This window comes from Amia ocellicauda, chromosome 2, assembly GCF_036373705.1.
Source record: "Amia ocellicauda isolate fAmiCal2 chromosome 2, fAmiCal2.hap1, whole genome shotgun sequence".
Classification (NCBI taxonomy): domain Eukaryota; kingdom Metazoa; phylum Chordata; class Actinopteri; order Amiiformes; family Amiidae; genus Amia; species Amia ocellicauda.
The window spans coordinates 4959260-4982453 of NC_089851.1; the positions used below are offsets into that span (position 1 = coordinate 4959260).

General features: G+C 46.7%; 2 protein-coding genes across 4 annotated transcripts in view; one reads left to right on the forward strand and one right to left on the reverse strand.

Annotated features, from left to right (window-relative positions):
* phlpp1 (PH domain and leucine rich repeat protein phosphatase 1) overlaps positions 1-13694 on the forward strand; it is an 80328-nt gene extending 66634 nt beyond the window's left edge. Inside the window, exons 10-17 of the mRNA XM_066716519.1 lie at positions 1338-1493; positions 2365-2565; positions 3213-3375; positions 5672-5802; positions 8668-8784; positions 10347-10541; positions 10666-10894; positions 11559-13694. Coding sequence (XP_066572616.1) covers positions 1338-1493; positions 2365-2565; positions 3213-3375; positions 5672-5802; positions 8668-8784; positions 10347-10541; positions 10666-10894; positions 11559-12755 — 2389 coding nt within the window. The 3' untranslated portion in view covers positions 12756-13694. The remainder of the gene's footprint in view (positions 1-1337; positions 1494-2364; positions 2566-3212; positions 3376-5671; positions 5803-8667; positions 8785-10346; positions 10542-10665; positions 10895-11558) is intronic.
* Positions 13695-13949: 255 nt separating this feature from the next.
* On the reverse strand, positions 13950-21713 carry LOC136762920 (MARVEL domain-containing protein 3). Of its 3 annotated transcripts, none has more exons than XM_066716537.1 (5): positions 21482-21713; positions 20986-21105; positions 19901-20080; positions 18424-18545; positions 13950-15297 (listed from the first exon to the last, which is right to left on the reverse strand). In XM_066716537.1, the coding sequence occupies exons 3-5, from the start codon at positions 20002-20004 to the stop codon at positions 14639-14641; spliced, it is 885 nt and encodes a 294-aa protein (XP_066572634.1). In that variant the 5' UTR covers positions 20005-20080; positions 20986-21105; positions 21482-21713; the 3' UTR covers positions 13950-14638. The 3 variants fall into 3 exon arrangements, with proteins under 3 accessions (XP_066572634.1, XP_066572625.1, XP_066572642.1); XM_066716528.1 differs by lacking the exon at positions 21482-21713 and adding an exon at positions 21402-21480; XM_066716545.1 differs by lacking the exon at positions 21482-21713 and adding an exon at positions 21264-21391.
* Positions 21714-23194: the final 1481 nt, after the last annotated feature.

The following is a 23194-nucleotide window of genomic DNA, read 5'->3' on the forward strand; positions in this document are numbered from 1 at the left end:
ATTCTGGCTGTTTTGGCGTTTGAGTGGCTATTGTTGAAAGCTGAGTTCTGTTTTTAGTGATCACTTACCTTTAAGTTTGTGTTCTGTCATCATCTGTCTTAATAAGTTAAAACACGCAGACTAATGCTGACTGTATGATTATGTATTTAGCTGGGGTAGGAGATTGCTTTTCTGGGGGTTAAATACCCATTTGTTTTCTGCTTTTAACTCAAAGGTCAATCCAGTCCAAGTTTACAAGCAGCTGTCAATCAAGAACTATAGTAAATATCTTGCAATCCCAGGAAGGGAATGTTTTACATACATTTTAGTTTCTGTTCACAATACTTCTCATCGTGACACAAGTTGCCGAGTCAGTACGTTTCGAGGAATGGAAGAAATAATAGTTCGGTTGATGGATTAATCATGTAAAGAAGGAATTTGTCAGACAGCTCCGCAGGCATCACTGTTCCTGCCTTGTGTTACCACGTGCCTGGGAGAGTTACAAGCTTTCCATGGCTTTAGTTATTGTTTTTTTAGGGGGGTGGGGGCACCTGACAGGCAGCTTCTCAGGGGCAGCTGTCACACTTTAAAGCCCCCCTGCAGCAGCGTGACTTGTTCTCATCATAGTGCTGGGTTGTAATGCGCAGTGCTTGTCAGCAGTGTGCAGGCAATCTAAAAGTACAGTATAAACAAGTGGCTCCATGAAGACTGCTCAGAGTCTGTGCAGGACTGCTGCCGCGCCTGAAACCCGAGATCATCCCCGCGCACGAAGGTCACGATAGGGCATTGATTTAACAATGGAGCCCTGAGAGCAGCCAGGTGGCAAACGCAGAGTAATCTCAGGCCTGTAAAACAAGGCTGTAATGACTTTCCTCCAGGAACGAAACCTGATCGGATTAAATCTCTCCATCTGAGGGGTGGATCTCCGGGTTGGTTGTGTAGAATTGCTTTTTATGTGTGTGTTTGTGTAGCTGTAGATTCTGTGTGTGTGGCAACTTATAAAAGCCGTGATATAAACTTCAGTTTCTTGTTATATGTAGGTTTATAATTCAGGTCACTGTCTCTGAATGGAAAATATATTTATGTTCAGAAGTGCATTTGATTCTCTCTGAAATCTCTGCCTGTATTCATTGATAGTGACATTATTATGTACTATGTACTGGACGAGTATTTCCAGCCATCTGATGTTCAAACTAGACAAGATGTGTCCAATGTTGTGAAGAGCACATGATCACAGAGAGACGCCACCTTGCCTGGGTATAGCAATGCTGTGTCGACTCTTAATTTCGCCGAGCTGCGGTGTGGTGGGGTGTCCTGATACTCTCGGTCTGACGGGGCGCTTCTCTGTGTCCTGGCAGGCTTTTCTGTAACAGCAGTCTGCGGAAGCTGCTGGCCGGACACAACCGGCTGCGGCGGCTGCCCGAGAGGCTGGAGCGCAGCCAGGTGGAGGTGTTGGACGTGCAGCACAACCAGCTGCAGGAGCTGCCCTCCAACCTGTTCCTGAAGGCTGAAAGGTAGGCTCGCCGTGTCTCTGTCGCCGTAAGTCTCGGTGTTCAGTCACATGCGGTGCCAGCGAGCCTCCGGAGGGATGGATTTGAACAGTTCTCCCCCTATATCTGCCAGTGAACTGTTTATACAGCAAATATTATTTATTGAAAAGAATCGGGAACACCTGCTTGCTTTTGTCGTGGCGTGAAGTAATTAGTCTTGTTTGTTTGTCTCCAGTGGTGAAATGAGGCATGCCGTGAAGCGTTATTCCCCGAGATTAGAGAACCACTCTCCCCCTTTCATTTTTTAAGAATTAAATCCAAGTTAGAGACGAACAGAAAACAGTGTCCATGTTTTGAAGTGAATATTGAAGCCTGGGTCTCCCACATTATTGAAGGGCTTTCCCCGGGGGATGAGTTGATGTACTGACCCTGAACATTTTTAATCACAGGGCAGGGATATACATCATAGAGAAGTTTTCTAAGCGGTCCCATGTTCTCTCCTCACTATAGTTCAAACAGGTTCCCTTCAAAATGCTTTTTCAGGCCATGGTTGTCTACAATATGATGATGTTCTCAGACTTAAAACACAAGTTCAGTTGATATTATTGTAGTTGTGTGTCCATAAAAATAAACTACTAGTCAGAGGAGTGTTACCTTCAGACAGAGCCTCCATGGCTCTCAGTGTTGTGGCTGCCCGTCTGACATTTCAGAAGTAGCCATTGCTGTCTTGCGTATCAATGTCGAAATCGTGACCGTATATTTTGTTATAATTACTTCATCTCACACACCCTCATAGTGGTCTGTTCTCCAGCTTCACTTTGCAGTGATCTGTGGCTTTCTAGCTCAGGATTGTACCTGCCAGTTTTGGGAACTTGTGGTTTTGATTCCCCCCCAGCTTACGATGTCTAAATGCCTCCGCCAACAATCTGGAGAACCTCCCGCCGTCCAGCCTGTCAGAGGAGAGCCACAGCATCCTGCAGGAACTCTACCTGACCAACAACCGGCTCACCGACAAGTGTGTCCCCCAGCTGACGGGCCACTGCCACCTCCGAGTCCTGCACCTGGCCTACAACCACCTGCAGAGCTTTCCAGCCAGGTAACTCCCAGCCGCGCGGACCAAAGCCCTTACCCTCCGTGTCGTTGGTGGCCCATCAATGTTTATTTCCCCGTTTATTTTACTTTCCATTAGGGCTGATTTTGTTTGCTGAGCTGCCCGCGAGCGCACAAGTGCAGGCAAGTGCCCTTTTGGGGGGCGTCTCTCAATGCTGGTGCGATTAGGTGCGTTTCTGCCAAAGTGCACTTAGCTGGATGTTTGCCGAGGGCTGGAGAGCACTTCATGCGCTCGGCTGCAAACATCTTTGCCGGTGAACAACTGACATTAGGATGCGTGACTCGACGACGTTTGGAAACGCGTTTAAGCCAAAATAAGTCCTCACACCCTGTTGAGCTCCCAAACAATTATGTCATATATAAACCATTATATAGGGATCCTTCTTTGGGTTGGGAAGTATTTTTTTACACCCCCTTAACTGTAATCTCCCAGATCACATAGGAAAGGCTTGGCTCGGCTCAGAGGTGGTCTTTAAAGAGTTCAGTTCGGCTTAACGATGCCCAACCGAGCCACGCTGATCCCTGAGTGCATTTTGGCAGTAGCTCTTGTGTACCTGCTGGGCTCTTAGTTGCTCCCACACCAGTCGGAGAGGGAGAGCGTAAAGCCTGATTGCTTATTTCCCCTTGCTGCAGTAAAATGGCCAAGCTGGAAGAACTGGACGAAGTGGACTTGAGTGGAAACAAGCTGAAGGCCATTCCAACGACCATCATGAACTGCCGGCGCATGCACACGGTCATCGCGCACTCCAACTGCATCGAGGTCTTTCCCGAAGTCATGCAGCTCATGGAGATGAAGGTAAACCCGCAGCCCCTTTGTTGCGTTGACTGTCCTTGTGTCTCAGAAATGTGCAATCTGCTTATTTCCAAGCAACATGGATCCCATTGATCCTCATCCCTCAGAACAGTAGATAACCCCATTATTTGTAATATTTTCTTCCCGTTTGTACTTGCTTTCCTTCGTTTTTTTTTTTTTTCATCGTGTGTTCGTTTTTTTAACCTCTCTCTCGTTTTCTCCTCAAGATATGAATACAGATCACCCTTGCTCTTCTATTTGGTTTAGCCTGTGCAATGGCAAAAGGGATAACGATTTAATTATATTAGCAGGGTTGCCAAATAACAGGATTTTGTTGTGCTGTGTTCCAATGCTCGCAAAACCAGCGAACGTTAACCCCGATGTGTACAGCAGGGTCACTACAGGTCAGGATTCAGACATCAGCCCAGCAAGGATTTTCTCTGACAGGAACTCGATAACCTTGCGATGCTGAAGGGTGTTGTTTCTCTGTTACGGTCCGCCGAGAAGCAGGAATCTCGGCTCATTTACATATTAATAATGATTTTATCTGTTACCTTTGAATTTCAGAGACGGTATATACAGTATCTGGTGTCAGATTATATTTTTCGCTGTGCAACATAATGTATCACAGGACAGGGTGTTGTTCTATGTTATTCACCAATCAGCAGGATGTAAGCAGAAATAAAACCGTATCACTTTCTGATGCGTATGTATTTCTGACAGACCGTGAAATAAATAACATCGGTGTCTGGTGTAATCCTGTCAACATAGAGATGCAATTAATTGTTCTTCAAAGTCAGGTGACATCTTTTTACAGCGACATAATATTCCATATCAAATCACATGAAAAACAAAATTACATTCATAATGAACGTCCGAATGAATAACACCTCTAAAGAGTGGCTTTGTAGTATGAGAATGTGACAATAATGTGTGTGTTAAGCACTTTCACATTGTACAGGAGGGTCAAATTGTACAGCAGATGTTAAAAGAAGTGCCATTATTAATATTCAAATTGGCATACATCTAAATTATGTATATTAGATGGTAATTTAGTCACTAGGCGTTGATTGCAAATGAGCTAATCCAGCGATGGAGCTATTTTTAGAAGAAAACATGCAATTTTGCATCTGTAAATACTTTCTGGGTCATTAGTCTCATTTAATAGGTATGCCCACCTGCCTATGAGCCCAGACTGATTTAATCTCTGACAGGTCAAGGCAAACATGCCCTCCTTGCTGCCCGGGCTTCGTAATTCCCCTCCCTGTAGTCCAGACGCACCGTAGAGTGGCATCATTAATTGGGGGGGGGGGGTTCTGTGAGAGGGCAGGAAAGCTTTCCACAGTACGACCAGACACTGCATGCAGCTATTCTTTAAGCGTGAGCTCCGCCCTGTTGCCCTCTGATGTACGCAGATCGGCAGTAAAAGGTGCCTATTGCCCGTTGTGAGCTGAAAGGCTTCTGTAGCTGATATGCCTTACAGAGTTCCCAGAATCCTTAGCAGACTGTTTCTCAGACGCACAGAGCGGCAGCAGGGTTTGCGCAGCGCAGATCGATGGAGAAGTGATACGCATACGAAACCCTGCTCTGTAATAGACATATTCGCCCCCCGGGGCAAGTCAGAAGGTGCAGTGCAGCGTTTTGTTAATAATCTGGATTCGTTGTTAAACTCTCTCCAGGGCGCTTCGTTCTCAGATGTGTGTAGCAAACTGAGCAATGAATACTGACGTTCATTGCACCTGTGTGAAGATATATGTGGAGCAATGTCAGCCGCTACAAAATGGGTATGATGTTAAAACAGACTTCAGAGCTGCAGTAAAACTAAATCAGGAATATTTCTCTCTGGATGTTGAGTTAATATGTTTACAAACTGGATTGCAATTGATCATCACATGCTACATGCTACATGCTACACAGTATACTGTTCTTATTACTGTGGATTATAATTTTCCATGATGGAAACGCAAACTGAAATAGCCTTCTTGCATTTCTAATTTAGAGTATCGTTGAGGAAAGTGTGCATTACAGACACATTTGTGACTATTTCTGCTTGTTAGTTCTCTGACTTTACATAGCCCTGACCTGCACACGCTTTGACAGGATGTCCGCACAGAACTAGGTATGAAAATGGTGTAAACAGAAGAGACGTCACTTAAAGCGTTATTGCAGTTCCATCAGAGGTTAGAAATGTCTCAGATTGGTGGAACCAGTGCCACCCCAGCCTGTGTCCGGGAGGCAGGAGAGCCCCGCATGTCTGGCGCCCCTCCAACCCTGTGCCCTGCGCTCTTGTGTGTTGCAGTGTGTGGACCTGAGCTGCAACGAGCTGAGCGAGATCACGCTGCCAGAGAATCTGCCTCCGAAGCTGCAGGAGCTCGACCTCACTGGAAACCCCAGGCTGGCCTTGGATCACAAAACACTGGAGCTGCTGAAGTAAGACACAGTTTCACTTTCTGAGGCGTAGCATTTGGTGATGGATCAATCTGTTTAAGTAATTCTTATACGTGCATACACTACCATACAAATATAGTCATAGTGATACAGTGTGGTTTTATCACAACTGAAAAAGCGTGTGTCCGGAATTGTATCACAGCGCTGCGGTGAACAGTTGTTAGACACATCCCAGATGATGGGAGGACTAGAGACGGGAATGGTTCGGGAATCTGTATAAATGTGGGCGTGGCTGAAACACATGATAATGCCTGGGTCATAGTAGATGTTTGAGATTCCATCGGAGAGAAACCTGATACTTTTCAACCCAACTGTAGAACTGGATTAGGAAACGTGATACAGTTTACTGACAGGACAGGCTCTGTTCCGAATGATCATTGTTCACTCTACCTTCAGCATCAACACGCACACAAAGGATATTGTCTACCCTGTCTACTCTCCACAGCATCCTGTTTCAGTAACTCATTTTGGAAGTAACATCTTTATCTGCATGCAGTTTTGGAAGCAGCAGCATCTTTAAATGCCAGGCTTAATTGATTAATCAATTAATCAATCAATTGAATATAGCATCCTTCGAGAAGGTCCGAGAGCCCTTTATGGAAACGATGTATACATCAAGGACAGTGCACATGTGAAGTACGGCAGATGTGACAACTCTTGCAGGGTCTCTCAGCTATTGCTGCTCTAATAAACATCAGTTTTGCTTTCTTGAATGTTTTAACGCATTAAAATAAATAGGGAAATCCTAACAAATCCCAATTCAAATGCTTCCGTATTCAGTTGGTCTGTTGGATAGTCTCATTATAAGTGTGCCTTTTTAACATTTTGCATTTAATAATGTATTTATAGTAATGGCTGCTAATCCAGTGATACGTGTGATAAGTCTACCGGGTACCAGAGTAGAGCATTTTCTGCTTACTGAGAAGACTGAGGGTAAAATCATATGCATTTCAATGACTCTCCTCCATCTGTGTTCATAAAACCAGGTTTATTATCATAACATAGCATGTTATCATCAATTCTTTATGAAGACTTTTTATAGTCTTTATAGTCTTTGTGTTGATAATTATTAAATCATGCGAAGAGCTGAATAGTAAATACGTTTTTTTGTAAGTGAAAAGGTGTGCTTCACATTGAATTAAAACTTTCCTCTAGGTCTTTTCATGTGAGTTGTGGCAGACTTACACACATACATGTGCACTACATATCTCATAAATTAACCAAATCCAGCGTAAAGTGACCATTAATAAGACTTTCAACATTACTAAGGCAGGAAAACTTGCAAAGCTCCAATGATACCAGAATTGAGCCGTTAAGTGCATTTGCCCCAGTAACCTTCACCTGTAGAGTGGCTGTTATAATTTCCTGACATTACAAACATGCATCTACAGGAGAATGCCACAGGGTAATAACTGTATTATTTGCCTTTTAATAAAAAAATATATTAATGCAAAATTATAATGTGGTATAGAACAGGACACTACCGTCCTTTTAATTCAACTGAGACTGCAGGAAGAGACAAATCTAGGTCAGGGCTTAAAAATAACTAAGTGCCGAATAGGAATCTTCCGCGAACAATAAGACCTGGGATTTGTCCTCTTTCCCCGGCATACATGGGCCCCCGGGGGACCTGTACTCAGGTAGAACATGATGTACGACCGTCTCCAAAAGCATGGCGCTAAAAATGATGACCACTTGTGTGCAGCACTTCGATTAATCAAAGGCCGTCCCCAAACGAACCGCAGATTAAACTGTGGCGGGACGGAGAGACATCCCCCGCGAACTCCGGCCCCAGGCTCCCGCTTGAATCTGATATGAAAAGGTGAAGCTGCCTCATAAATATTCGCCGGTCAGGGAGGGAACAGAATCAGTCGTGGTTGTTTCATCTCGCAGACGCAGGTACACAGACACATGGCAAGGACAGGTGGAGGGGAGATGAGCTCCGTAATCCCGGCCTCAGTAGCTCGGCCACATCCACTGATTAGGTTGACCAGGTCTGCCGACAATCTGGCGGGATGGGGAGATCAGAGAGCGCCAATCAATATTCATTCACCGCGGTACACATCTGGGTGGCAAGCTGTACCGGCGACACAGAGCAGAGATAAAAGCTAAATGGCTGGATTCCCAATTCAGTGCATCATCCTTTTCTTAACCAAATTCAATACATGTTCTTCCTCCTTTTGGGGCTGCGAAGGGCTCAGTCAACTATAATCGTAAAAAACAGACAGTTACGTCCGTGAAGAACTAATCTTTTACTTTCAGCTGTGGCCCCAAGCACCGCTGTTCATAGTTTTATAATAAGGCAGGCGTGTGCAGTGTGCAGGCGTTTGGTTTAAAATGCGTTCATAATAAATTATTCATTCGAGTGTTTTCTGGTATTTTATTTGTTTGTCTCTAGTCCAGCAATGCGTGTTCTGTGTGCTTCTCCGATCCTGGCATCTGAAGTATATTCTTCCCTTGCTAAATTAACTTGTGTAAAGAGTTACGGAAGCAGACTGGGTAGCATTTTCAGTGGAGAGACCAAACCAGTGTCCCGTGGCGTTCACAATCCCACTGCGGAAACGAGAAACGCTGAGTATTTTATATGCCGAGCCAGTCCTTTCGGGAGTCTTTTAATTGGTGGGCTATGACACAGGTAATACATTAATTAACAGGGACAACTATATCATATACACTACTTTTTACTATATCACTCATGAAGGGCAATTCTTTTTCACAGAATTACTGTTTATAAACTTCCTCAAGAAATTATATATATATATGTGTGTGTTTTTTTTGGTTTCAGTGTACGTTTATTTTTTAATCACTGGTCACAGCTGCTCATCTCTGGCTTTCCCTCGTCCACAGCAACATCCGGTGTCTAAAGATCGACCAGCCCCCGACGTCCTTCTTGGCCAGCGAGGCCCCTGGAGCCCCGGCGGTCTGGAGCCACGGCTACACGGAAGCTTCCGGCATCAAGAACAAGTGAGTCCGGCTAACGGACGGCGACGGCTCCTGCCAAAACCGGGGCCCCCTTTTCTCGTGAGAAAGTTGTCTCGGGACTCGCCGCGACTTGAGAAGTTGTTTGACCCTTGAAGCTGTATTTGCCGACCGGGGGCCTGGACACCTCGGCTGAAAAGAGATCTTTCCCCCTCGCGCCACCGTTGCTAAGAGAGGGGAGGTAGCTGACACATGATGTCTCTATAAGCGCTCAGTGCCTGCAAAGGAGGCAGTGTTTACAAACCTCAGCCCCGTGAAAAGCCTCTTTCTCTTCGCCAAGGAGAAACCGGATGCAGGAGAAGAAAGGGCAGCTCCGGAGATTAATATTTGGGGCTTTGGGACAAAAAAACTGCCACACCAATTCCCAGGACGAATTAAAGTAACTTCTGGACTTAAATGGAAATAGTGGTGTCCAGTAAATAGGGTTTCTTTTCTTCTGTTTTTAATCAACTTTACGTTTACAAAGTGTGGGATACACTGGGGTCTTTCAGACAGGTTTTATTGCCCGTTAAACCACACGTGAGTGTTGTTGTGTAAAACCTTAGGATGGGTATAGATTCATGTTTTTTTAATTGTTGGGAAAAGCTCTTTTAGATCTCGCAGTTTCAGTTGTTTATATGGATTTTTAACGTTCATTGTGAAATGAGCTTTAATTGTGTGGCACTCTGATCTCTTTAATTTGGTTTCTGTCCTTTTGATGAAGAAATAGCATCAATATAAAATGCAGAAATACTTCAGCTTCCAAAAGAGGGATTATCGTTAGTCAAAATAAAGCTACGATTAAAGGTCTCTGAGCGCCGGTGCGTGTCGCCGCTTTAATTCAGCTTTTCTCACTGGCTCATTAAATTCCATTTATCATCTGGACATTAAGAGGCTTCACTGACTGACAAAAAGGCCTCAAAACATAAACATTCAAAAAATATTTAAATGGCATTAGTTTACGCCGTGGGATGAATTATGACAGGAAAGTAAAGGCAGCAGAGATTAAATTATTCATTCATTTTAGTTTAAAGAATTTTAAGTGGCAAAGCACACAATTAAACCCAACGCTGACTTGGTTCCTTTGTTCCAGATGCCACCAATTTAGAAATCATTCTCTATTCCTGCCACCCAGTTATTTAGTCAAGAACAGTTACTGCCCGTGCGCAACAGCAGGCAAAATCCAATCAACACAGTAAATAAGAACATAAGAAAGTTTACAATCGAGAGGAGGCCATTCGCCCCATCGTGCATTATTTGGTGTCCATTAATAACTGAGTGATCAAGGATCCTATCCAGTCTGTTTTTAAATGTTCCCAAATTGTCTCTTCAGCCAAATGGGGAGTTTGTTCAGATTGTGACGCCTCTCTGTGTGAAGAAGTGTCTCCTGTTTTCTGTCTTGAATGCCTTGAAGCCCAATTTCCATTTGTGTCCCCGGGTCCGTGTGTCCCTGCTGATCTGGAAAAGCTCCTCTGGTTTGATGTGGTCGATGCCTTTCATGATTTTGAAGATTAACTAGTATATGATATCAAGTGTTCATAATCATTTGACGTGGGTGTCTTCCTCAGGCTATGTGTGGCCGCCCTGTCGGTCAACAACTTCTGCGGCAACCGGGAGGCGCTGTACGGGGTGTTTGATGGCGACCGCAACGTGGAGGTGCCCTACCTGCTGCAGTGCACCATGAGCGACGTGCTGGCGGAGGAGCTGCACCGGAGCAAGAGCGAGGACGAGTACATGACCAACACCTTCCTCGTCATGCAGAGGTAACCCGAACGCATTGCACGATGCCCTGCTGCTCCCGTGGACACCCCAGTGCGGAAACCCGCTGCTCCGATGCTCTCGATAGCGCTGTGCATGTAACGGTGTCTTCTGTGTCTCTTCCCGCAGGAAACTGGGCACCGCCGGGCAGAGGCTGGGTGGCTCGGCGGTCCTGTGCCACATCAAGCACGACCCCCTGGACCCAGGAGGCTGTTTCACCCTGACGGCCGCCAACGTGGGCAAGTGCCAAGCCATCCTGTGCCGCGACGGCAAGCCCCTGCCCCTGTCCACCCTGCACTCGGTCAGCTGCGAGGAGGAGCTGCACAGGATCCAGCAGCACAAAGCCATCGTCACAGAGGTGAGGGCGGGGGGCGGCACGACCGACATGCTCACGTCATCTGACGCGCTTTTGACTGATAAGGGCCGTTTCTCGTGAGTAAAACGCTGTGCTCGGTGACGGCGCTTTCAAAACTCCCGGCCGGGCACTGACATTCCCGAAAGCTTACGTAAGATCCATTATATCACAGGCAAGGGCCATGCTGCAGTATTAAATAGAGACATGATGTACAGATGTCTCCTCTCCCCACACGGATTCTATATCTGTGTTTTTACTTTTGAAATATTGAAACTGAAGTATGTTGGTCTGGCTGCCTGTGGTTGGAGGTATGGAGAGACTACAGGAACTAGTGATTTCATTCTAATTAGATTTATTTAGGACATGTTACTCTCATTAGTTTTGTAATTCATTGATTATGTTGTCTAAGGCAGTGGTTCCCAACCCTGCTCCTGGAGGCCCCTACCCTGCCGGGTTTTGTTCCTACCGGGCTCTCGATTACTCAATTGAACCCTTAATTGAACTAATCACTAATCATCAGTGCTAAAGAAAAGCAAATAAGGAACACTTATTCCGCTGGTTATTTTTGATGAGGTTCAATTGACCTGCTATCTGAGGAGTCGGTTCAGAGGGGAGGGGGTGAATGATGCCGCAGTGGACGAGGCTAAGAGTTGTCTTCTCCCCGCAGGACAGCAAAGTGAATGGTGTGACCGACTCCACCCGGATCCTGGGCTACTCCTTCCTGTACCCCTCGGTGATCCCGCGGCCGCACGTGCACACGGTGGCGCTCACGCCCCAGGACGAGTTCTTCATCTTGGGCAGCCGAGGCCTGTGGGACAGCCTGTCCCCGGCGGAGGCGGTGGACGCCGTGCGCAACGTGCCCGACGCGCTGGCAGCCGCCAAGAAGCTGTGCACGCTGGCGCAGGGCTACGGCTGCAACGACAGCCTGAGCGCCGTGGTGGTGCAGCTCAACGTCACCGAGGACTGCTGCTGCTGCTGCGAGCTGAGCGGCCCGCCGCCCCCCAGCCCAGGCATGTTCCCGCCCTCCGTCAGCGTGGTGATCAAGGACCGGCCAGCCGCGCCCGACACCCTGGCCATGCCCTCGTCCAGCAGCGAGATCAGCAGCGAGATCTCCACCTCAGAGATGAGCAGCGAGGTGGGCTCCACCGCCTCGGACGAGCCCCCGCAGAGCGCCGCCCTCGGGGAGCACCACGGTGGCTCGGCCTGCGGCGGCCCAGAGCAGCGCGGCTGCACGCTGCACCCCGTGTGCCTGTCCGGCTCCTTCCAGCGCCAGCTGTCCAGTGCCACCTTCTCCAGCGCCTTCTCCGACAACGGGCTGGACAGCGAGGACGAGGAGCCCATCGCCGGCGTCTTCTCCAACGGCAGCCGCGTGGAGGTGGAGGTGGACATCCACTGCCTGCGTGCCCGGGAGAAGGCCCAGGCCTGCCTGTCCTGCCCCGCGCAGCCCCCGCCGCCGCCACCCCCCCCCCCCGACGAGGGCATCGTGATTAGCGCCAACGAGGAGGAGCCCACAGCGGGGCTCCCCGAGCGGACCCTCGCCAGGCTGCAGGGCGAGGGCGGCAGCTGGGCCGGGAACGGGCGCTGGAGAGGGCCCGAGTTCAACGGCGGGACCCTGGGGAAGAGGCGCGGCAACGGCTCCGTGGCCCCACAGGAGAAGAGCCACAACCTGATCGAGGTGGCGGCCGACGCCCCGACCAAGAAGGGCGGCTACTTCGCGGCGCCGGCGCAGCCCGACCCGGACGACCAGTTCATCATCCCCCCCGAGCTGGAGGAGGAGGTGAAGGAGATCATGAAGCAGCACCAGGAGCAGCAGCGCCAGTACCAGGCCGAGCAGCTGCCCGACTACTACGATACGCCTCTGTGAGGACGGCGCCAGGCCGAGCCCTCCACCGCCCATCGCTCCCAACAGCTCACATCCCCGGGACAGAACCTTCTACAAACACTGCAGGCTGGTTCTTAAAGAATACGAACACTAATGTCGCTTTCGTTAACGCTTCACAACAGAAACAAGGTTAATATCATTTTATTTTTTTCCTACCATATCATTTTATGTAATAAAGATATGCTGAAAAGCACTTTAAAAAAAAAAAAAAAGAAAAAAAAAAAAAGCGGAACCTTTTGTTTGTTTTAAACCTGTCAGATCGAACACGCCAGGCTTCACTGTTAAAGGTAGTGGGGCTCATTGCGGTCATCAGCCACGCGTGATGCACTGGGGGGGACTGAGCGCCATGCAGTGCCTCACACATGATTAGCAATGACCCGGGCAGGCTGCGGACGACGCCGTGGGCAGAAAGGCAGAAAGGAGAGCATGCACACACTCATCTCATGGTTTTGTTTGCAGCGTGTCATGCGTGGGGCTCTGTCCGTCTGGCCCGTCACGTCACGGACGATTTGTAGAAATTTAATGACTAACTCCTAGGAGTTGCTTACTCTTTACCGTGACTTAGTCACTGAAATGTACTAATCTTCTCTGAGAGAAACGGTGATTTTTTTTCCGATTATTGTACATAGGATAAATGTTGTATAGTGATGCTGTAAAGGGTGTCTGTCGTGTCCGAGGCTCAAGGGAGAGCAGAGAGCTGTGTTGGACGCAGTGATCGGGCCGGGTCTGGAGGCGCCGCCCGTGGCCTTCCCCCCCCCCGGCCCGCACACTCTCGCCGTCTCGTCTCCGGCACCCGCCATCACCGGCATGACTGTGTCCGGGTCAGCGAGGCAAGGAAGTTCCCTGCAAGGAAATGTATTAAAGCAAAACACACAAAAAGTTCCATTTTTATGATATAATAAATCTAAAATTTACAAATAAGCAACCAGAGTCTGATTTATTCGACGGCGCTGTGTCGGGCTGCATCGCCACGGTGGGCTCTGCAGGAGGGCGTGCAGTGCAGGCATGGCGACGGGCACAAGGACGCCCACTTTAAATCCATCCGCTCCAGCACCCTGCATGGCAGAACAAGTCGCTTCCGGCCGCAGTGAGCCTTGAACCTTCCCACGCGCTCCGGTGGTCAGAGCCAACCCTGGAGTTCCTGTCATCCGGAAAACAGATCAGTCTTCATGCAGAGCCCTTCAACATGTTTATTTGATTGAAAAGCAGCAAAACATACATGAATTTAGTTATTTTTTTATGACGGCTTCTGTTTTAGAGGTGTTGAGTAAGTGAACAAGAGCGGTCTGACACTCATCTTAAGTCGGGTTTTTGTTCTGGTCAGACTTGATAGAAAAGAGACATTCAGCTGGTTTGGGAAGTGGAAGTTGATGCTCATTAGAAACTCAATCTACTTATTAGTTAGAAAACTAGAACATTTTATTTTCACCATACTCAATATTAAAAACAATCTTAAAAAGAAGAAACCCACGGTGGGAGTAGAGCATGTTCTCCTGGCTGCTCCGAATAGCCCATACCATTCATAGTCATTCCTTCAGCAGGAGATATTCGGAAATGGGTCACATACAATTATTAATGAAGGAAAACACAGAGAGAGACATTAATGTAGTTCTGATGAGGCTGCCAGCATGGGTATGTTACACACATTTACACATTTGCTTCCACCCAGTTTGGTCAAAAACACCAACAGTATATACAATATGTAATTAAAGTGTCCATTATTTCTCATTGTTCAGGGGAGCTGGGTTCCTGTAGTTTAAGGCAGAGACTGGCAAAATAATACATGCAAGATATGACAGTGTGTACAGGGTGTTTATAGAGTGTCAACAGGCCCGCGCTGCCCCCGTACGCAGCAGTGCGATGGTTTAAATGCGCAGGGCTTCGGCCTGGGGGTGCCGGCTCCGGGGCACTGTGTTGGCCCTGCCCCCGGGCTCTGGCCGCCCGCGCTCACTCTCGTGGCGCCTCACGGCCTTGATGGCCTGGGCGACCAGCGCGCAGCCCGCCACGTACAGCAGGGTGGTGATGATGCCGAACAGTGCCACGGCCGCATCGCCGCCCTGCACCTCGCAGTTCATCCAGGTGTAGCCCTGGCGCGCGTACAGCCGCGCCCGCTTTTGGCACACGTCGGTGGCGTTGATTGTGATGACGAAGTGGATGTAGAGGCCGACCGCCACCACGTATAGCACCGCGCCAATCAGCTGGAAGAAGAACTGCGCGACCAGGAGCTTCATGGAGGAGCGGTACAGCGACTTGGTGCCGGACACCACGAACAGCAGGCTGAGCACGCCCATGGTCAGGCTGAAGGCCACGCCTCCGTAGACCCCCGGGGCCCGCATCTGGCTGTACTGCATGTCCAGGTCCCGCACCTGCTGCATCTCCGTGCCCTCGAAGGGGCTGTAGGCCGAGTTGATGCTGAAGCTGCTCAGGCCGCCCATGGATGACATCCCTGACGCCGCGGCCTGGGAGGCGACCACGCAGATCAGGACCATGAGGTTGGTCAGGGCCGCACACATCAGCACGATGCCTGCGGGGGGGCGAGTACACGGTTAGGCACACGACACAGGTCTGTTCTTCGCTGGGGACGTTCACAGCCGGTTATCTGCGATCGGGGATGTTGGACACACTCGCCTAACCAGGCAGACACGCTCATAGGACTGCCTACAGCGAGACAAGTTAAAAAAAATGTCCACGCTTCGTAAATTCTGTCAATATAATATAGTCTGACCCCCAAAAAGCATGACTGTGAACATGTCACTAGCGTACCTGAAGTCATTTCAGACCTGCCTTCAGGTATTGTAGGAAGGGAGGTGAGAATTTCTTGCCTGTACTACAATTGAAGTGTTTTCTGGCAACAACCTGCTCGGGGGCTACCGACAACAAACAAACAAATACGCACACCCGGCTGAGGCCGATTAAACCACAATCCTAATCTGGATCAGATCGAAACGACTCCTCCAAACACAGTTTAAGTACAGAGAGGCTGTAAACCCCTAATCCTTTCCTTCTGGTTGTTTTTTGGCTTTTGAAAGCAAAAAAACACCTTTTTCTCCGTAGCTGCGATTCATGACACTTGTATTCCATTTAAATGCAGTGTGGTTAAGAAAGCAGAAACCATACATCTTAACGTAAACAGGCACTGCTACAATTTTTTAAACGGGTTATTTTACAAAACAATAAGATCCACAATCCCTGGATGAAGTATCTAGCAAAAAATGCAACACAACCCAGAGCATTTGGGATACATCGCATCATTTGCACTGTTCTTTGTCCAGGTGTGGTGAAGACAGAAGATACAGGAACGCCCCACTAGAAAACACACTGACTTTGCAGAGACTCACTGGCCTGTCTTTAAATCCTTCACAGTTGAGCTCACGGATGTGTAAAGGTCTCAGACAATTATTCTAAGGGGAAATTATTCTCCAAGTAGAAATATAAGCATAAAATGAAAGGTTTTCTGTGACAAAAGAAGCCAAACAATCTCTCCACAGACAGCTGGGAACATCAATAACCGTAGCCCTTCATGGCGGTCTGGGGTGTCGGGGAGGGGAGCAAACCGCCAGATCTCCATCCCCCGTGGGTGCTGCCGACGGGAACAATCATTCAGTTGCTAGCCTACAAATATGAGGTGGCCTCAAATCTCCTGCAGCTGCTGGGGCCGTTATTTAGGTCACCCCGCTGTTCTCTCAGACAGAGGCAGAGGAAGTGAATTGTTTTTTATTTACCAGCAAACTGCTTTTACGGGCTCTTCGGGGGAAGGTTATGAAAAGCAGGGCAGTTAGCACAGTGCGGTGGACTGGATATAAACAGCTGTCACAAGCACAGCGGCCTGCAAACAAACTGCTTTCTTGTTGGTTTTCTTTCTTTGGCGTCTCCTGGTATTGATCCTTGATTCTGGCAATTTGGGTCGATAAATACACAATAACAATTTCAACTGGGGAGTTTTCATCGAAAGGAAAATGTCAGTGGGGTCCAGCAACAAACTTAAGATCACCGTACTCTGAAGTAATGAATCTTACTCTGGACCCCAGATGTTCAGGAATGATTGAGAAAAGGAGAGCGCGCTATAAGGCCAGGGAAGATGTGTTATCGATTTCTTTTTGTCCGCTATAAAACCAAGAGAAACTTGTCTGTTCATTATTTGATTCCACAGAAACTTTCCCAAAGCCGATCTTTTCTAAATGGATCAGATCGCAGACGCAGAGATACGGGCCAGCTTAGCACCGAGACGCGTCAGAGCAGCCAGGCCTGACAGATGCTCCCATATCGCAACGGGGCTTGCATAACCCGCAGAAGACAAACCGATCCCCTCGCTGCCACAATACACTTCGATTTTACTGAATTAATTGAGCAGGTAGTCGTCATTAGACCTTTTCCAGCTGTTGCGGACGAGAGTCAAATTCACTCCCTGTACTTGACTGACACCTTATGGATGAAATTAGAAGAGATTTTTCTGGAGGGACTTGCAAAATGAAAACACAGAAACGCATTAGCAGGCCGTGGAAACCTCCGGGTCTCGGAAAAGGAAGGTAGGTTTCTATCCATCTTTAATGTGCATCGTGTATTCCCATTCCCATTGGAATATAATCCAATTGGGATCAAGTGAATTCCTCTTAATTTAGTATAGATTGAAGAAGTGGCGTTACATTTAATAACCAAAATCCTTCAAAATATAATCTTTTAGATTATCAAAATATAAACATTTTATATAAACAAATATAAACAACAGACCTGTCGATCTACTAATGGTTCAATGCCTGAGTGATCCTATAACCAAGGACTAATAAATGTATAAACAGCAAGTATCAATACTTTTTGCTCACCAAAGACATTCATTAAAATGTAGTATACTCTCAATGTATTCAATCATCTCAAACAGCTGTTTTACTGATACAATCTCCTAAATATTATTATTATTATGTAGAGCCTGTGGCCACAGCCAAAATATATACATTATACGGATTACTTTGGACGGGAACCTGGTTGAAAGGGCTGTTTACGTCCTCCTCAGATCAGATATCACAGCTCCAGCTGGAAACCGTGCTGTATGCAGCAGGTCTGAGGCCCAGAAAACCGGTCGGACGAGTACTTTGGAGGAACCTAAACAACACGGAGGTATCCAGTATCGATGGGTGTGGTTTCAAAATAAAAAAAAAACTCTTGGAAACATTTAACAAAACTGTAAATCTGCAGCTAATCCTTCTTTCTTTTTCTAGGACTCCAAAAAAACATTAATATAGATCCATGTGGAACAAAATATGAATTCAAGTGAAAATACCTAATGGGAGATATTGAGTGAATTAACCGTTTTAAAATGCTGATATACACCAAGACAAGAATAGAAAGAAACATTAATATATTCCCTAATACAATCCAACACCCAAGTAACAATCTATCTTTCAATTTTAGACAGCTGAACAACTAGCAGGCTATACGTCATTGTTATTCATAAAAACAAAACATGGCGCACACACGGATATCTGATCACGTGACCCACTACTCCACAGCCTTGCCTTCAGGATCTCAGCTTGAGCATCTCCAACATCCAGAACAAAGGTGCCGATCATTTCTTTTGATCCGATTTGCCGCCGTCACTTCACAAGACACGTCTGCTCTTCAGAGGCGAGGCGTGGAGCGAGTCGTGCGTACTTACCCCTCCGAGAACAGACGTTGGACCATTTGGACGTGGGGCGCTCCTCTCTGGGGGCGTCACGTCGGTACTCTGGAGGCGCGGAGGTGGATCTGGTGTAGGAAGGGGGCTTCGAAGACTTAGACCTGCCACGGGACGGAAGAAGACATCAGACCTTTGTGTGGCATGGTTTAATCACTGAGAGCGAGTGGGCACCAATCCAGTCTGGGTCTTTGTTCCAGCCATAGTTTTAATTACTTAAGCTACCTGTCTACCTTCCCCAGATCTGTCCACGTCGTTGAAGAATCCTTTGAGAAACGACAGCATGTGATTCTCAGATCAACGAGCTACAACTAGCCAGATGACGGCAATAATCGGGCTCTTCTTATCCCCAGAGGGCTGCGCTAGTGATGCAAAGCTGACCCTGCAGAAGCCCATGACACTCCTGTCTGTAGCTGTTCTTTTCCACCCGGTCAGCAGTCTGAAGCAGGTGTGATGTCAGAGTTGCTCCCCAGGACCAAGGTGACAAGCAGATCGCAACGAGAGCTCATGTCAGAACGTCCTGCCGGTGTCTGGAGGCAGACGTTACCCACGCAGGTCTGAGGGATTCTTGCTGGTTGACCAAACCAGTGAGCCTCTGGGGATGTAGTAATGAGTACAACCTGTACCTCCAGGGTTGAAGGTCTGTCAACATGACCCAGATTGGACCTTTCTTGATGTGCTACTCTACTGCTTCTTAGCGTGCTCCATCATGCATTTCCAGACATGAAAGATTGGGCATAGAATCATCTTTTAGTGCTTAAAGCTGGAAAAAGTATGATAATCTTGTTTTTTTATGTCATTGTGTAACTCTCCATGAATGGCAACGAGAGCTCATGTCAGAACGTCCTGCCGGTGTCTGGAGGCAGACGTTACCCACGCAGGTCTGAGGGATTCTTGCTGGTTGACCAAACCAGTGAGCCTCTGGGGATGTAGTAATGAGTACAACCTGTACCTCCAGGGTTGAAGGTCTGTCAACATGACCCAGATTGGACCTTTCTTGATGTGCTACTCTACTGCTTCTTAGCGTGCTCCATCATGCATTTCCAGACATGAAAGATTGGGCATAGAATCATCTTTTAGTGCTTAAAGCTGGAAAAAGTATGATAATCTTGTTTTTTTATGTCATTGTGTAACTCTCCATGAATGGCAACTGTTTTTGTAGGATTCAGAGTATTTTAGATCCTCACGAAAAGTAGAACTTTTCAGAAGTTTCTACAGTTTTAATAAAGGAGGTCAGACATACATTGAGTACATAGCTTTGGCCTCAAATAACTAACAAATTCATTATGAATAAGGGATTTTCAAAACTAAAGATAAATATAAATATAAACCGGTGCAATGTCTTTGACAAATAGTGCCAAGATGCTAGAGTGTGCGGTCTCTCTTATTTCTCTATAAATGGAGCTAGCTGTAAATGTAAAGGTGCTGCACAAATGGGGCAATCTGGGATGCCACCGACCGTTCACTGGAAGGAGCTCTTCCATTCCTTGGGTCTCTCCGGTCCCTGTGCTCACGGTCACTCCGGTCTCTCTGTCCCCTGTCCGATCTAGACGGTTGACTCATATCTGGATATCCAGGGAGGCTAGACTGCCTCAGGTTTGCGGTTGGCCGAGTTGTACTTCTCCAGACTTCTTTATTCCTGCATAATCAACAATCAAGGAAATCAACATGCCATTTCCCACATATTGACATTCACCTTACACCACAAAACGATAACCTTCATACTTTGTATCTTGTAGCCAGGCAGAGATAATGCATGACAATCATTAACTCACAGTTGGTGCATGTGTTTAAGAGTGAGCAATCAGCAGCCTTCCCCAGTACCACACGATGAATTCAACTTTCTTCAATTGTCAACTGCCCACACACACACGTATCGCCAAAATAATGCTGAACTCACATTCTGCGCCGCACTGGATATATATTAAACTGGGCAATCACAACAGTTTATTTGTTCAGCATATTATCATTTAGGTAAGGCTGATACACTACTTTTGTACTTTGTTCTTTGTTTGTGCAAGCTTTGCCTTTTCGTTCATTGGGCTCACATATCTACAGAACAAATCTGAATCCGATCCGGCTATCAAAAGTTATGCCATCAAATAATTATTTAGATTACAGTAAAAAAACAGTATACTAAAATGATCTGCTTCATCACTAATGACACCTGACTTGTTCAAATAATGGAAACTAGATCTATCTATTGAAACCCTGTGCACATGTGATGTTATTTCCATTTATATACGTTTAATTTAGGCAAAAAAGGCAGTAAACAATTCCAGATATAGCCTATATATAGACACATGAACACGCATCTTGCCTATCAGCTGTGCTTGTCACACTGATGCTTTGTTGCTGTTCATTTATGAAATTATTTGAAATGTATTATTAACCACATGTAATTGATATGCAATTGCCTCAAGTGTGACACCTTTGGTTAACTTGTATTCATGTATTTGGCTAGTATTTCCTTTTTAAAGGAGTTATGTCCTGTGTGTCTGAATTGTAATTAGCAAAACAGTGCAGTCAGTCCCTGCTGCTTACCCTCTGTGTGGCGCTGGACCCGGATGAAACCGGGTCGGTACCGGTCGGCACTACGACTCTGCCGCAAACAAGGAAACAAACCCGGCTGAAAGTGAAACCTAGACTTTGAGTTCATCCATCCTGAAAAATAAAAACCGATCGAATAAAGATGACAGCAAAGCTACAAACCAGTCAACAAAACAGAAACTATCATGTTATTAACTCAATCCCAAGTCATTTCCTGTTCAAACAAATGCAGAATGCGGAACAGATGCCTGCGCGGAGCTCGGCTGCCAGACCGGTATCGCACGCCGCGGCGGTCATGTGACCAGGTGTGTCCGCGTCCTACTGTCGCTGCTCTCCAGCTGCGCAAGACACGCCAAGGACACGATAACCGCGATCTCAATACCGCCGCTGATCGTGAGAGCACCCCGCACCTCTGCTCCTCCGCGGCTACAGTGCGTGAGTGTGAAAGCAGCTGCAATCAGAGATCAGTGTCCATCTCAGCGAACCTCACCTGTCTGTGCCGAAATCCCGCGATAGCTTGTGCGGAGCCCCAGCCCACCGGCCACAGGTGCCCGCGGTCAATGTGGGGGGTTAGTGTCCACCAACAGGCACGTGTGACAGGGGGGCTGGCAGCCCGGGGCAGCGGGTGGCACAGCGCACACTGGCGGGGTTGTGTGCCCAGCAGTGAGTCAGTGCTTACAATGAGCGATTGTTTGCGTGGGGGGCATCGTCTCCTCATCTCCCACAGCTTCACTTGCGGGACTCGGCTTTCTAGGCCTACACATCTGTTAGCAGAAAGGTAAAGTAGTCTGTGGTTGTTCTTTTACTTTTTAGTTTTAGTAACTTTTAACTAAAACTTCATAATGTCCTTTAAAATAACGGTCCAACACTCCATGTCTGATGACTATCATATAACAAGCACTTATTTATGATTTCACTTTATTATGTACTAATAATAATACACATCCCTAAATAGGATTTTTATGCTATTACTACACACAAACCCCAAACCATCATTTCTTGGGGAATAATAATAATTATAATATTGTAGCATGTCAGGGTTACACCATCTGACTAGTGCTACATGTGATTAGACTAATACCCAGCGTAGGAATACACTGTGTGCATCAGGAATGATAGGACACATAGTCCTGTAATTGTGCACTATCATGTGTTTACTAATGATATTGGTGTAGGTCATATGTCATGAAGGGTGAACATGTGGGGATAGGTGCCTACTGGCAAGGGGCTGGAATAAAGCCACTGCTCTCGAATGGAGACTTTGAGTCTTTTCATTAAATCGTTACATTGGTGTGAGCAGTGGGATAATGAGCCCCCACGCCAGCAAGGCCAGGGACTGTTGGGGTGCCACTATATGGAGGCTGGAGGGAGGGGGGGATATCACTGCTTATCAAGGCATGTTTTTTTAATCTGGACAATAACAATTATTAAGTGGCCACAGACTGAATTTTGTGGAATTAATTGATTTCTGAATATGAATGAATTTCCTAACAATTCACTGCACACAATTTATATATATATATATATATATATATATATATATATATAGAGAGAGAGAGAGAGAGAGAGAGAGAGAGAGAGAGAGAGAGAGAGTTTATTCAGTATTCTCTTCCAACTGATATATTTCCAAAGTTGTGAAAGGGATTCTTTGACAGTGTGGCCCTCTTGTGGTCACTTCAATTTTATGATTATTGTTTGTTACAATTTAACTTAAAATGCAAGAGACATCACAGCACGCAAACAACCTTTTATTTGGGGTATCATGCATATGTGCTTTGAGGGAAGGATGATAACAAAACCAACAGTCACTGGAAACCTCACAGGGTTTCAGGCTTCATAAAATGATAGCACTTTGTAAACTGATTTAAGAGGAACAGCCACATAGTCAGCACAGCAAATGAAATCTGTAACATTCAAACAGTGTGGACCTATGTTAAGCTAGTTAAAATAAATCCTACAGGAAGAGTAATTTCTACTCTTAACCAGAGCGGTTTAATCAGAGCTCTCGGGTTAGTGCTGTACTGTAGTGAATAATATCCTGTCACTGCTCCACTGGGCCGTTTAAAGCATCGTTAGACATGGATTAGGTATATGTAATGATTTCAAAAAGCAGAACCTTAAAGAAGTGGGGACTGAAATCGTTGATGATATTCTGACCTCAGTATTGCTATGTTTTGTGATACAGAAATATATTTAATTACTT